Source organism: Melanaphis sacchari, unplaced genomic scaffold, assembly GCF_002803265.2.
Source record: "Melanaphis sacchari strain LSU unplaced genomic scaffold, SCAv2.0 Contig28_pilon_pilon, whole genome shotgun sequence".
In the NCBI taxonomy this organism is placed as follows: Eukaryota; Metazoa; Arthropoda; class Insecta; order Hemiptera; family Aphididae; genus Melanaphis; species Melanaphis sacchari.
Window position 1 is genome coordinate 2,461,569 of NW_020271162.1, and position 17,486 is coordinate 2,479,054.

General features: G+C 24.7%; 1 protein-coding gene across 3 annotated transcripts in view; it reads left to right on the forward strand.

The window, feature by feature from the left end:
- LOC112595589 (Down syndrome cell adhesion molecule-like protein Dscam2) overlaps positions 1 to 17,486 on the forward strand; it is a 290,281-nt gene that overhangs the window by 141,217 nt on the left and 131,578 nt on the right. For all 3 annotated transcript variants that reach the window (XM_025340850.1, XM_025340851.1, XM_025340852.1), the window contains exons 5-6: positions 412 to 561; positions 9,648 to 9,768. In XM_025340850.1, the coding sequence (XP_025196635.1) occupies positions 412 to 561; positions 9,648 to 9,768 (271 nt within the window). The remainder of the gene's footprint in view (positions 1 to 411; positions 562 to 9,647; positions 9,769 to 17,486) is intronic.

Sequence of the window (17,486 nt, forward strand, 5' to 3'; positions counted from 1 at the left end):
TGTTTTTAAACATAATTAACAAAAAACCAACGTTGTTTTTATTTTCATGGAACTTGATTAATACTCAGTATTTATTTCCATTTTTAATGCACATTAATCTATGTTGATTATTTTAATTATTATAACTTATTATAATTGATACAAGAATCTACGCATTTGTAAACAACATTTTCTGAATCGAAAGATACGTAGGTAATGCATAAATATTAATTGTGTAAAATATTTTTAATAACGTTTATTTATTGAATTATTCATATAATAATTCAATTAATCAGAAAAAAATGAAATATTAAAAACAAATTTGTATCAAAATTAAAATATACAAATAGTATAGTATAAAATTTTAACAATATTTGCCTACCACATTAGTGCACGCAATAAGCTATAATTATAATTTTTTTCCAATTTCAGATTCGAAAATTATCATGATACCGAAAACTGGCCAATTACGTATAGCCAACGTAGACGAAAACGATCTGAGACACAGCTATACGTGTCGCATTGTAAACAAACTGACGGGATTCACTCAGGAGAGCAGCACGTTTGGCAGAATTTATTTCGGTAAGCGAATTCGTTCTTTGTTCGTTTTTCTTTTACACGCCGTGTCTTAACAAAGTTTGTTTTCTCAAACACGTTGTTTTATGTTGAAAAAAAAAATAAATAAATAAATAAATAAAATAAAGTAATGGCTCGTAAAACGCGAAAAACCTTTAACGGTACGACCGCCGTGTTTTAAGAAAAAAAATTTCCACCGAACCTTATCCGCTCGTTAATTTGCGGCCAACAACAAAAAGCAATATTTCACAAACATCCACGCAGCCGTGCACGTCGCCACCGCCACCGCGAACCGCATAGCAAACGTTTCCCAGACGCGTATCACGTCGCTTATTTTCCCTCTTTTTTATTATTTATTTCATTTCATTCCGTTTTAGTTTTTTTTTTTTTTTTTTGTACTATTATTATTTCGCCAATGTGACTTTCACGGCCGTTGACTGAAAGTAAATTATTTCGCGTATTAGCCACTCGAAGTGAAATATTCCCCTCGAGAGTTTCACCTATAATATACGTATAACGCTCACGCGTTACCTCCGACACACAATTCAATTTGTCTTGTTGAACAGTATACATATATAATACATATTTATGTATAGGCAAAACTCGTTTTGGTTTCCCGGCTGGGTAGAGATTATTGACGTCAGAGGATTTCTACATTTTTGTCTCTGAAATTGTAAAATTAAACGTATTTTATATCAAATTGAATGCCAATTGAATCGATATTAAAATTCAACTCGATAAAAAATAAGAATATATAAATCACAAAGTCCTTACAAAATCGCAACAGCGGTGAACTGAGAAATAATAATAATTAACAAGTCATAACAGTAATACAAATTAGTTCTAATAGTGTTGGTGGTCTTCTAACAATACGTATGATGGTTTTGGTATAATAATTATACCTAGTCATAATAATACAATTATTCAAACAACGATATTATAATTAGAAATATTACGGAGAAATTATTATTTTAAATAAAATACTTGAAGATGAAACATAAAGGAACTTAGGCAAAATTAAACTTATACTGAAGAAATCTTAATTTATAATGACTTGCACACGTAGGTTAATTAATAATATATATAAAATAATAAAATGAAAGAAGAAACGCAAAGTTGTAAGCTGTATAAAGTTCCAAAGATACCACCGTAATATTAAAAGCAATATATATATATATATATAAATAAAACAATAAATAATAATAATAATACTAAGGGTGGACGTATCCACACTAACACTACGAAATGCAAATAATAATTAAGTGATACAATATTATATAATAAAATAATTATTTTCCGGATCGACAGTACCACAAAGAATGATAATATGATAAATAATAATAATAGCAACATTTATCAATCTTCGATAATAGGTAGTCGATGCGGATGGCGGTGGTGGCAACTCTTCGGTGGCTACAGCTTATCAGTCCGACACTCAAAATAGCGACCCAAGGACGGACGTCGAACAATTACCCAATTACCCATATACGTATAATCGCCGAATATAGATATAATATTCGATTATAATCTGAAGATTATTTCTGGCTCGACGTCGGCGGCGCGACACTTGACGTATATAATATATCTGTAGATATCACGGATGTAATAGTAATATATTATATAGACTATATTAACATCCCGATGACCACGCTATTTCACTCTCCTTAAAAATATGCTATGAAGTCGAACGGAAGTGACGAAAGAAAAAACGTGCACGGAACACACCAGATACGTCCAGTCGCACTGAGTTCACCGGGATGTCGATCCAAATACGACGCCAATAACCATGACACGGTGTGAACACTTAAAATATAATTATAATAGACGCGTAATTACAATGGTACACGGCGCATGGGCTAAAGCGATTTCGCAAGTTCGCAATAAAAAAAGAGGCGACACAAGACGGACACGATTCCGACAATCACATGCTCAAAAGCTGGCGGAGACGAACTGTCTGTAATTACATGATGGGTGAGCGCGGTGGTGACAAAGTCGTAATCATAGAAGGGGGTCGCCGAAAAATACATTCCGTTTGCGATTACACAGACCGGTTCGGACAGTGGAAAGGCGGCGGCGTGAACAATATTAATTTATGTTTTATTCAGTTTTAAGTTATCATATATCAAAATAAATAATTAATAACTATTACAAGAAATTTAAAATAAAATTTAAGTGTACACAATCTAAAATATAATAAATTCGTGAATATTAAGTTTTAAGTGTAATTAAATACCTGCGTTAAAGAGATAAAATTAATATTAACAAATAATCATTTCTAGATAAATTTTAGTTACTTTTATTTTAAGTTATGATACAGTATCCTATTTGTTTGATTTTTGAGGTATTTGATACAATATAATATAATATATGCAAAATTATACAACAATGTAATATGCGTCATATGAGAAGACGATTTTTAAACAACACATTTGCGATTTGCTTTCACCGTCGTCAACATTTAGGTAGATTTAATTTTACCATTAACTTATCATGTATAAATACATTTTAAAATTCTGATTTCAATTCAAAACGTTAAAATTGTTTATGCGGAAAAAGAAATTTAAATGTATGTAGAATGGAATGCGCATTTTATTTAACGCGAAATTGACACCTTTGTCAAGTATAATAGACATTTCAATAATCAAAACACATCTATAATAATAATAATAATAATAATAATAATAATAATAATCGTACTTGTGTGCTGTATGGATAGTTTTTTTTTTTTTTTTTTAATACAGCGCATACATCACTGCACAATATACCGTTAAAATAGAGTGACAGAAATATAAAAAGTTAAAACGTGTGAAACATTTAAAAACAATAATAAAAATAAACAAAACTATTATATACCATTAACAAAATGGAGAATTCTTTTTGATCTACGAGTTGAGTGGAAAACACTTAACATGCGACCGAGACGAGATGTTTTTCTATCGAATTTTTAAAATTAAGTAGATACGCGTATAACATACGTCATATATTCTGTATGCCATTCGTTTTTTTATTAGTTTAGCCAACTACAATCATCTACTGTACCTATCAACAAGATCTGTTTTAGTATTTAAAGTATTTTTATGTAAATATATAAATAATGTAATGATACAGTTTTTAAGAATAATGTAAATTAAAAATATAGAAAATAAAAATGAATGATGCTTTTAAGTTACAAAAAACTCATGACAATATAATTTTATAATATTCATTATAAGATTTGTTTATGCTTTGCCACTATCGTGTTATTATTATCAGACCCCGGAATATGATTTAAGAAATATCTTTACCACTAATATTTGTTATATTCTCTTTCGAATCGATTTACGTATTTTAATTTATCATTTCCCAAGTTTTAATTACCAAAAGCTTTCAATATCTATAAAATAATATGAAAATACGAAAAAAAGACTAGGTACTCAGAGAATCGAATTTAATTTATTTATTATATATCAGTTAAGAAAAGAACTTTTAAAACACGTCATAATAATTGATGTTTTATTAATATTATACAAGAGCTATTTTTAATATTTAATACGGCATTCTATTTAAATGGCTGAATATATTTATAGCTCGTTGTTAAAAATCAAGTTTCTCATAACTAGCGATACAATTAAAGTTTAAATGACAAATATATACTTTACAGATGAAGCTTATAATTTATATTTAAATAAACTAGTGCAATTTATTAAATATGTTTCTGAAAATTAACTACCTAATATATGTATTATAAATCCTTGATAGTTATAAATAATTGAACAACCAGAATTCCATAATTTAATCAAAAATATCTCGTCAAATAATATTTTTCTGTTACCACAGATTCGGAAATTAACTAAATGGTATTGAACAGCACTATTTGAAAATAAAACTTTAGTAATATAAATTTGAAATTGACATATTAATATATTTGTGAGCTGTTTAAGATGTAAAATTAAATATTATTATAACACAACTTTGTAATATATATTTTTTCAGTAGATCAAAATTAAAATTATTTTTTTTTATATTTCATGTACTTTTTCCCAAAAATAATCAAGTAAAACATAATATTTTTACAATTAATTGGTATCTACGCACTTTATTAAATATGGGAACATATAATAACTTAAGATAAGAAGGTTTCAAAAAAAAAATTGTTTTATCTACTTTTTTATTATTATATATTTAAAAATGATCGACGAGCTTAAGATGAATAAATAATTATTTCAAAATGTACAAATAATAATAATATAACAGAAAAATATATGACATAAATATAAATATATTTTGTACATGATACTTCGATAGCTGACTATTTATAGATAGTATTTTTTTTCCATTATACATCAAGATTGATGATTTATAAATGTCAATATCAATCGCGAAGATTTCGACAGCTGTATCCACTCAAAACCGAAGTAGGGATGGTATACAGGCATAGTGCATTTAAAATATTAAAAAATTCATTTATTTATGTGCAAACTTTACAGCAAACATAAAGTAAAATACGAAGTTATCAATTTAGATAAATAAAAATAAGTCTTATTACTCTTATATTAAAATAATAATAATTTTTATTTATATTTTGTTGTTTTTATAATTTGCATATTGTTATACAAATATTTAATATACTGAATAAAATAAATATGCTTAACCATTAAATTATAAAAAAAAATTCAGAAGTTTAAAAATTAACACAAATTATATAATGATAAATAAAAATCTTTATTATGTATTTTGACAAACGGTAATGAATAAATGCAGTCAGGATACAGTTAATTACATTATTTACAAATTATTAAAAAGTTGTAATATTTTGAATTAGAAATTTTAAAAATAACACTTTCAAAGTTTAAATTAATATATTATAAGTATATATATATATATATATGTACGTGTGTGTTGTTTAACAAAATTCCTACAGTAACATAGCCATATAGTTTATAAAAAGAAGAGAGGGAAAAATAAAAATCCTTATGAAATATAATCAATTTCTATAGCTATTTGCCACAAATTACCTATAACCACTACATATACTCCACACACCTTAATCCATTCATAAACAATCTAGATAAATAAATGTAAATTAAATATTTCATCAAGTATTTACTATTTATTACTTACAGAATATCAAAATATCTATTAATACATATATATATTTTACAGATTTTTTGGTTCCAGTTTTAACTATTTTATCGAGAAAATTGAATTAAGTTTTCAAATCTTAGTTAAAAAAAATCAAAAATGTTATGAATTGTTTAAAAGTTAATTATAATATGTGTTTAACAGATTTAAATTAAATAATAATGATAAAAAAAAAATTGTTTAATATTTAAATAACAAACATTTGAATAACTTATGTCGGATCTCATATTTTTATACTGTAAATAATTTTTTATCATAATCTATAGAAAACAAATAAAAACAAAAAGTTGAAATAGAAAATTGTATTATTAGATCTAAAAAAGCCAGAAAATTTTACTTTGTGTAGGAAGTACCCATTATTATTCATATTTTAATTACAACAAATTAAAAAATCGTTTGAGAAAAACAGTAATTATATGGTTGAATAACTAATGTCATAAAAATTTAAAATATTTCAAACAATGGCTATAAAAATGAATATGTAAATTTTTATTTTTAGTACAAGTAGATAACAAGAATCTCGTACTAAATTTTAAAATTTTAGATATAAAAATAAATATTTATGCATTTTTAAATAAGTTTCTAAGTACAAACTAATTTGTAATGTTGTCAATATGAATTCTTGTTAATTTTAACAAATAAATAAAAAACTAATTAGAAGCATTGTAATTATATTTCTAGTAATTTTACTATTTAGTTATTTTTTTATTAGAAATTGCAATCATCTATTTAAAACTCAAAATGAATCAAAATATTTAAAAAATTAAACTATGTGAAATTAAAATTAAAATATAATTTAAGCACTAAGTAAGATTTTAATTTTTTGTTGTGATTGGTATTTGAATTATAATTAAATCAAGATAAAATTTTTTTCAAAAAATGGTTAAGTATAAATAATCTAGTTTTTCCTAATTTTTGTTTTTCCCAATCATTCAGAAAAAAAAACTGAGCATGTTTTTTTTTTTTACTGTCAAAATTCAACTAGAACCAATGATGACGAAAACAAAAATTACATAATAATTGTAAAATAAATATGATTACCACTTGGCTCAGAATTTAAAATATAAATTTTATAGCGCAATATAGGAAAATTAACTTGTTTCTTTTTATACATATTGATGATTTTCCAACTATCTTAAAGATTTTTTTTTCAAGTTAACAATCACTGATCTATTACAGTCGTACAACTAATAATAGATTATTGTAATGTATTAAAATAATTTTAGTTTTTATATAATATCAGCTATTATATAACTCTGTACATAAATATGGTTTAATTTCAGTTGATGAGTGCTATATTGTATTTAAAACCGTATTTGGAATAACTTCAATAGCTATAGAAAGTTATTTCCAAAATAACCAAACCCATTTAATGAATGACTATTTTTCAAATTAAAAATAAAATTTATGATAATCATATAAATAGGTACTTATCAAAATCAAATACCATAAGCTAACATTTAATATAATTGTTTAATATTAAAAAAAAAAAATAATAATAATAAAAGTAGAAACAGTAGGTATAAATAAATGAAATTAAATTTAATATAACATACAAAATAAAATGAATATGTGTACAATTACAAAAGTACAAAAGGTAAAGGAGCTTTATTTCTCCTCCTCCCTATCACCCACTAAGAGTTAATTTTGAAACAAAATTAACTCCATTTTTTGTACTGATTTATGCTTTTAATCCTATTGTCTGTGCTAAATTCCTCCCCAAGTTATCAAACTTTTAAAGAAAGAGGTTGGGGACATGTTTAGCCCACCTACCACGAAATTTTAAAACCAAATATTGTCTCTCGCTTGTGCTTCGTTTATGTTAGGTGATGCTTGTTATTTTGTCGTTTGTGCTCAATCATTTTCCAAGTTATAAAACTTTTAAAGTCGAGGTCTGGGAACATGCTTTGCCCACCCATCATGGAATTTTATAACCAAACTTTGCCATTTATTTGTACTGGTTAGTGTTTCTAATCTTGTCGTTATTTTTTAATCCTTTCCCGAGATATAAAACTTTGAAATTTGGAACTGAAATTTACTTCTAATTACATCACTTAAAAAAAAAAAAATAAAAATATTTTGAATTGTGAAACTGATAATAACTGTTGAGTATATTTTAGATTGCGAATTTGATGATAACTGTTTAATGTTCACATCCTATATGGTCTATTTTCATAAAACATTTAATTTTCCAAGACCTAAACATTCGTGGATTAGAATATAGTTTTATTTTTTTGAATTTGCGTGATTTACTGTAATTTACTAATATAACCCTTAGTATCTCCAAAACTATTTTTTTTCCAAAAAATACAAATTTGGTATAAAATTTGATGTAGAATATAATTATTTTAAAAACATTATTTATAATTATTATGCTTAAGTTACATTGATTGAGTTGCAAATAATTTTTTAACGTTTGAAAATGACGCACTTATGAAACAAAAATTATTTTCTAATCCATATAGATTTAAAGAACCACCTAGATCACAATTATATCTTTTAAGTATTGTACTGTAAGTTAATATATTGAGTTACAAATATTTTTATTTCAAAAAATCGCATACCTAAACTTAAAAACATAGATCTATTTTTAATCCACAAGGGTTTAGGTTCTTCTGGTAAATTAAATGTTTTACAAAAATAGACCATATAGGATGTGAACATTAAACAGTTATCATCAAATTCGCAAACTAAAATATTTTTTTTTTTTTTTTAAGCAAGTTTTTGAAAGTAAATTTTAGTCCTAACTTTCAAAGTTTTATATATCGGAAAAAGATTAATCAGAAACGACGGGATTAAAAGCACAAACAAAGTTCAAACAAATTGAGTTAATTTAATTTTGGAATTTTTAGGAAAGAGTGGGGGTTGGAGACAAAGTGCTGGGTAAAGGTAAGGCTGACAATGAAAGTTAAGAAAGTAGTTAGTGTTATTTTTATAGTATCTCCCATAGACGCTAACTACGGGTATTTCAAAATATTTCGGTCAATATCAAATCATACTTTTAATTATAGAATGATTAAAATTCACAACATTTTGTAAACAGATTCATATCTGATTTTTCAATCATGGATATTATACTGTATTGTTATTAAATTTTTTATGTGTTAACTCAGAAGATTATCATAGTTTGAATATTATAATATTACATTCAAATCCATTAAGCAATAACCGTTAAGGGTGATTGTATTTCCTCGAAATATTTTTATACCATTATTAAAATTTCGGATAATGGTTTAAAAATACAGTTTCTCCATTGATAATAATAATAGTTAATTAATAATTTCGTTGCATAGAAAATTCATGGTTGTGAAAAAAAAAAAATGTTTTTAATGAACCTTGGTGGCACTGGGACAATTATTAAATCAAACATAATAATTGTGGCGGTGCGATGCACGTACGTACGGATGATTTTACGAGTATCGTAAATATACATACAAAAATATATATAAATATATTTTTTATAGTACGAAAAAAAAGGAAAAAACCGAAAAAAAATCCGTTAAAATACTCCGTAAATGCGTTTAAAATAATACGGGAATGTTTAAAAAAACATGGCAGAGCTGATGCAAAATAACCAACGCGAGCGGTGTGACTTTACGAATAAATATATACATATTTTAAATTTCTAAATCCTTCTGAGCGACATTGGTGAATTCGTTGTGTACACACACACATACACACATAAATATATATATATATATAAATGTATACTATACGTATATGGTAAACTGCCGCCGTTAATGTATTATTATGTGTTGATGGGATGTGAAGAAAAGTGAAGAGCGGTGTCGACAAAGCCAAGCGCATAATTTAACGCAAATTTTAATTAAAACCACCAAGTAATTAAATTTTGCACTAAATGATAGTAACTGAATTATTCTGTATTATTATTGTAAAATATCTATGTTATTTGTGTTTATTTATACAATATATATAAATATTTTTTTTTACACATGCATTTTGCTTTACAGAGAGTAACCGTACCATGGCACCTTGGTCGAAATCCAATGACTTCACAGTACATTTGGTGAAACAGGGTGATCATCTGTTATTACCATGTGACGTATATGGATTTCCTCCACCGAAAGTCACGTGAGTAAAATATCACAGTAATATCTGTTTGAATGATATTATATATATATATATATTATTAAACTCGAATAAAATAACGTTTACAAGAATTACAATTCCGTCGTGGTTCGCTGCCACTCACGATCATAATGATAATATATAGTGACGTGGTTATATTATCTCATTGAATCTAAATTTGTACGTACAAAAATTAATTTGATGTTAAGTATAAATTGGTATAAAGTAAATCAAAGTCTAATATGAACATGATGAACGTGTGTTTTTTTATGCATCAAATAATTATATTTAAAGTGTGTAGACTGTAGAGATACATAAGATCATATTATTACATGATTTATATTACTTAAGTACACTCATACATATTTATATATTATATATTATGTATCATAATAATAATATAAAATTAATTATTTCAGTTATAATGTGATATTAATGTTATAAGGTGTAATTTTATTAATGAAATAAGATATAGGTTTAAATAAAGAATAAAGTTTTTGTGCTAAATGCTTTTATTACTTGTCATCGTAAGAGTTGTTGTCAGTGCCGTATAATATGAGTCTGGAGTATGTTTTGTGGCATTTAAAGTCACAAGTGTTTATTATTTGTTTTGGTTCTTATATACTAAGCTCATTGGAATGTTTTAATTTCAGATTTAAAGTTTTTAAATTTGGTTTTAATCCAATTTTGTAAAAGGAGCATTCTCATATCATTGTAGATTGTTTTTTTTTTCAGGAATTGACTTGATGGAAAAACAAGAATAAACAATTTTTTTTTTTTAAATTCCAACTTGAAAACAATATAGTATAAATGTTTTTGATTGATGTTTGAATTTCAAACAATTTACTCGTAGATCATATAGATATATGACTAAATATCGTGATTGCTGTTTATTTTTTCATGAAAAAAAGTTTGAAATATAGCATATTATTCATGAGTTGATAGTAAAATTAAAAAAGAATTAAAAAAAAAAAATATCTGTGATTCAATGCTTTTTTTTTTAACTTAATTGTTTTATGATACGTTCATCCCAGATCTCAAGTGAAGGAGAAACAGATATTCGACAGACGAGTTTTATGGATTGAGTCAATTATAGATAGAAAAACTTATTTCACGGAAATTCTCCGAATCACTGGAATTGTCAACGATATAATGGTCGGAAATAAATTGGGCGCAGTGAAACGCAGTCATATAGAAAGCTTTTCAGCCTTCCCCATTTTTAGAGTTATAATAACGATGCAACTTCTTGTTCGATAATCGTTCAATTTGAAAGTTCCGATGGAAGCTCACTGTAAATAAACTGTTGGTTATCAACTGAAATTTAATTCAGTCCTAAAACGAAATTTTAATAAGAAAAACTTTAATAGCAAGTATTTTTACGAGTTTTATATCGTGGTTTTAATTTAAATAACTAGTTTATTAAGCCACTATGGAAACCATGTTGTTATTTTTTTTTACAGTTCTGTAATTCAAAATATTGTTTGTTTAATCTTTTTACCACTTCCAATGATAATACAATTTTATGACTTAGAACAGTTGATATATATTAAATTGTAAATAAATTTTAGTTTAGCAATATTATGAAAAATCTTCAGGACTCAATAAAATGCATTCTCATTATCACTATTCAAAAACTATAATGCTGGTGTTTAACTATTATAATGATAATTAATACTAATACATATTTTTTTTCATAGTTGATTGACAGTTTAATCGTATTTATATGATATAAATTTATATTAAGATTACTCGTGTCCACGTGTATTACAACTTTGTACACTCATAAAAACATAATATGAGAAAAAGTTCAACCTAATACGTTTATAAGTTTTGAAAACAAATTTTAAGACGTAATAGTTACTATATAAATGTTACTATAATTTTAAACACGTAGAGATTTTTTTTTTTTTTTTTTTGTAAAGAGAAAAAAAAACGTTCATAAATAATTTTATAATTAATATGAAATACAAATTTAAGTTAAATTAAAAACATTATGTTCCAGCTTTAAAATTAGTCCACATATGACCATTTATTCACAGTACATTGACCATTTTTAAATTCGTTTGAATAAATATTTATAATTAACTATCGGAATTCAAATGGTTGGGTTTCAAGTTTGTACCAATTAAAGATTTATTGTATTAATGGGTTTTTTATATAAACACATATTATTATCATATTTGAAGCTAATACAAACAAAAAGAGATATCTGGGGAATAAAATACAATATATTATACATATATACCAACATATCCGTATAAAACTATTGCGCCTTGGGATTAGCTTATTTCAGATATTCAAATATCCTTTATGACTTTATATTATATAATATGTATAAACCATGTTAAATCTGTATTATATGACGTATTTGTTATGATTCCGCCGAAAAGTTATGCGACCGTTTGCATACGATCAGATGTGTATAAAAATAATAAGGTGTTGTCTATGTAGGTGTTATTCAATGTATATAGTATGGTTAAATAAAATTTTTTAGTAAAATCAATAAAAATGCGATTAAATAAAGATAAAGTTAATTTGGATAACATCAAAAACCTTTTAAACAGCAGTTTTACAATAACCGCCAACATTATGTGTTTGTGATAATACCATTTTGAAAAATCATTAAAAACTCAATTACGTATTGTATTATAATTTTAATAACAGCGTTTAAATAATATATTTTATGTTAATCAATATCTATTATCTTTTGAAATTAAATTTTGAAAATGAATAAGGAAAATTCAAAAAAAAATTACTTATGTAGGTATACTTTATGCAGTATTAAAATCTATTTTTGTAATTTTTATCACTTTGTTACACATTGATGAATATTAAATGGGTTGTTTTAAGTGCGTAGAACGTTTAAAATATAGAAACAATAAATTCTCACGATGACGATGTCAAACTAATACATGTTTTTGGTTTGGCATTAAAAGTTTACTACAGCAAAAGTTTAACTAGATGTAGTTTTTGATAATTTTATTAATATAAAAACGATTTGACCTATTATAAAACATATATGTAAAAAAATTATCTATGATAGTGTTTTTGTTTGTTTTAGGATGTTCCTATTTTTAAAGTAGATATGAACATGTAAAATATTGTTTTTTAAAAATGTTCATAACTCATTTAAATATTTAAATATCATTAAAACCTAATATACAAATGTAGATATTATTCTTATCGTTAAATTTTAAAATACCTAAACAAACTCCGATATGAAATTTAAGTTTTTTTATGTATTACTTATAGTACTAGTGTTTTGAATTAAAATAAAAAGCTGGTTATGCTGATCAACAATGATAAATGTTGTACGTTTGTAACATAGAGATAATAAATAAAAGTATAGTATTATCTTAAAACAAATAATTTATTTGATCAACTATGTATAAATACAAAGTAAGAAGTACTATCCTACTTCTTAGACATTAAAATACGCGTGATGAGTCATAACAAATAAAAATATTATCAAAATATGTGCAATTTTTAAACAGTTACCATCTTCAAATAGGACAGAATCTTGTTAGCAGGCAATATTAATTTAATTACGTCGTGTTCCATAGACCATAACATATAGATTAACAATAATGAAAATTTACATCTAAATTATTTTGCACATTTGATTTATTAGGGGCTAATGAAATATATTTGTTATCCGAGTCGATAATGAAAACTACTTAGGATCGACTTTTTCATATACGAAATTCACAGTATTTTACAGTTATATTGTACCTATGTGATATGCACGTTTTGTAGACTTAATACCTACAAACATAATGAGTGGTTGAACGTTATTTGAAAAATTAAAACAATGTGACTATTAAATAATTATGAAACATATTTTTAAAGGAAATGTTAGATGAGCTACTAATTCACATGTCTCGTGCATAATTCCACATAATCAAACATATAAAATAAAAAATTATATTAATATACCGTTATAATTAAACATTTTAAATACAAAGTAAGTGAAAAGAAACCTTTTAAATTAATTATACTATTGAATTTCTTTGGTCAATATTTAAATTTGTATCTTCTTTTCGAAGTTATTAATTGATTTATACAAGGAATAATTAATTTGTGATATCTTTTTTTTTCCTTTAAAAATATGTATATCAAATAATGGTTTAAATCTATGTTCAATATTTGTAGAATTAATTAAAAATACAGACAGTATACAATTTCATAAGACACTCATGTAATCGTCAATTTTGTTTTACCACCGGTTCATTAATCCTTTGTGAAACGTCAAGTATAATGTTATAGAAATTGTGGTGTTTTAGTGAACTAGACTTAGCCACCATCACCAAGAAATCTAATTAGTCAAAGAGATTCTCTTGGTCGTTTACCGTGCCCAAGTGCGTACCAATAATATTGTCTAGCTAGCTACAATGCACTCAAGGTTTCATCGCTTCGTCGCACCTCTCTGAAATTGCGTCGTTCCAGTGTTATTGAAATTCCAGTGAATTCAAATATATATAAAATATCATAGAATTTTAAACTGATGAACAAAAGTAAAATATGATTTTATTTTGTTCAGCTAATTTTCCAGCACGTCGAATTCTAGATAAATATTTTTAAAAGTTGAAAATATACTCAAATAACCGACTCGAGTTAATAGAACATTTTCCTAGAACAATCTAATATTATCCGTTAGTTTTCATTTTTCATTTTCTACCTAATTACTACCCTACTGAATCCCGTTTATACTTCAATACATTTTTGTGATGCGCATTCACGGACGCTAACCCAAATAATACTATAACTGTCCATTGACACAATTGTGTATAGGTAAGTGCGGAGGACGTTCCATTGATCGATGAAAATAACTTATCAAATTAGCTAATATATTTTTTGTCAACTTTATTAATTGTTTGTTGCGTAACAGAAGTAGTGGCTTATATACAATCAATATATAACCATTATATCATCTGATAATGTTTATTTTTCTAACTGAATGTCAACAGTATAAGTATCACGTAATTTAACACCAAATAGTAGGGCATGTTATACATTTTATAAAAGTGTTTTATGAAGACAATATAAAAGAACGTAGTCCAATAATTGTTAATTATTTTTTATTTATTATTGATGGAAAAGATGAATTACATCCATCTCTTGACTTTAAAATAATATATATTTTCTTAAATTTTTAAATTTTTTGTTTGTTTCAACACTTTTTTCTCAGTACAAAAATCCTTTGATATTCAACTTCAAAAGTGGTAACTAGTAGCTAGTTTAGTTAGATTAGATGTATTTGGTGCTTTGAAAGAATTAAAAACAAAATTGATTTATTATTTTGAATAAATATGAAAAAACAAAATAAAAAATTAAAGATGATTATTTTTTTGCCAAAAAAGTTTTTATCTAAATCTAATTTGTTTTAAAATTTAATTTGAAAATCAATAGCTATTCCATATTTTAATAATCAAGAATTTTTCCATCAGCTTTTACTAGACCCGAAATAATTATGAAAATATTTTGTATTTTTTTGTGATATTTATAATAGAAATTTAAAATGATTAATTTATTAAAGTTTACGATTAATAATATATTTATAATCAATGGGCAAATAAAAAATTGAATTTTTAACAAGATTCATAATATTTAAAATTATCGAAAATACAGAAACATTTTTTTTTGATCAATTAAAATATAATTTTTACGAAATTCGTCAACATTATGATAATATATGAACTCTTTTATAATTAAAATTTTAATGCGTTAGTCATTAACATTCAATATTTGATTACATAAATTATAACAATTTACCACAATATCAATATAGAATAATTAAGAAGTTAAAATACAAAATTATAATTAAAAAATAAAAGTTGTCAGATCACCTCCGTTTAAAATAGTAATGTTTTTATATACAATGATTTATCATTTATTTCAAATTTATTATAGTTACAATTGAATTGCCAGTTAAATTTATCACATTTAAAATCATTTAAAATTGATAAGTTACTTTTCTAGTTTTGGTTTAGTTTTTCTGATACCTAATTAAATTTTTAAGCTAACGCAATGTGCATTTAAAGTGAATTCAATAACATGCAAAATGCATTATTTTATTATCTCCTCTGAAATTCACAAAGTATCTACTTCGTTTCAATGTAAAACCTAGTTACTATATTTCAACAATACTATTATAAGTTAAAACAATGAATATTGACAGCGATATAAATTATAATTAATGCATTATTAATTTCAGGACAAATGATAAAATATCAAGTAACGATTAAGCTATATATTTTTATCGTGACCATATAGTATTTAGAGAAAATACTAAAAATAAAATACATAATGAGATTATATAAGTAGTTAATACAACTTTTAACAACGAATGAAAAGAAGTACATCAACACCTTATATTTTTTATACAACAATGAAGTTAAGTATATATTTATTTTAGGGCTTGGATTTGAGAAAAAAAAAAAATTGTTTTACGTTATTTACAATTAAAACGTTTTATACATTTTGACTATATCGTTATTCAGAATTTAAACATTATTCAACTATTGTGTTTATTGTTATTCAGAATTTAAACATTATTCAGACTTAAAATGTTTAATATATTTTATGACTTTAACTATTAAATAATTGGATATTAACCATTTCATTTAATGATATACTATAATATTTAACTTTTGCGTTATTTTTTGTTTTATGATATATCATATATTTTGTTAATCATTATGTTTTGTTTTGTGTTATTTAACTATTTATGTTTATTATTTTTCCGTTGCTATTACGTTAAAAATCTCAATTATTTTTTGTCAAATATAATGTTATAATTATAATATTATTATAATTTTTGCAAGCCCTGATTTTTTAAAATGTTATTTCGAAATAACCTAGTAACATTTTCTTCACGTATGTATTATATTTTATCACAACATTTGATATAAAATTTGATGTTACATTTTAGAAAATATATTACGAGATATGATTACGTTCATACTACAGGTATATGTGGTTATTACGTTGTAATCTATTTTGTGTTTTCGGTTGACGACCTGATGACGACGAATACGTTTATTGGGTATCCGTTTTGGTAAAAGCTGAAGTAATTTTTAAATATCATATTACCGAAACACAATATCTATTTAAGACAGACTAAAAGCACCCTCTTATAAACATATTTTTCATAAAATAATCAAAAACTGACTATATCCTCAAACATGATCATTTTTACTGGTAATATAGAAATATTATTAGGTATAAACATACAACGAGATAGATACTTCATTATAATATTGGTGTTGCTAGCATAAGAAGATTATGTAACAACTAATGATGTTTAGATTTCACTTGCAAGCCAATTAGTCCTTAAGATATGTTTTTTAATCATTTTATTGAACTACGAATATAATTAAATTTAGAAGTATGTATAACGAACCAATTATCAATAATCTATGTAACTATTATAAATTATTAAATTCATGAGATTATCCACTATTAACTGCTCTTTTTTACAAATATATGCATAATTTATATTAATAATATTCACCTAGAAAAACATACAACCATCTTGTTTGAAATTTAAGCTTGTATTAATAAAAAATAGATACAAAATACAACTATTTATTAAATTATACATAATATACTAAATGTCTGTTTGTTATAAAAAAAAATTAAAAATATAAAAAAATACACACTGTTTCTATTACAACTACTACTACTACTACTACTACTACTACTACTACTACTACTACTAC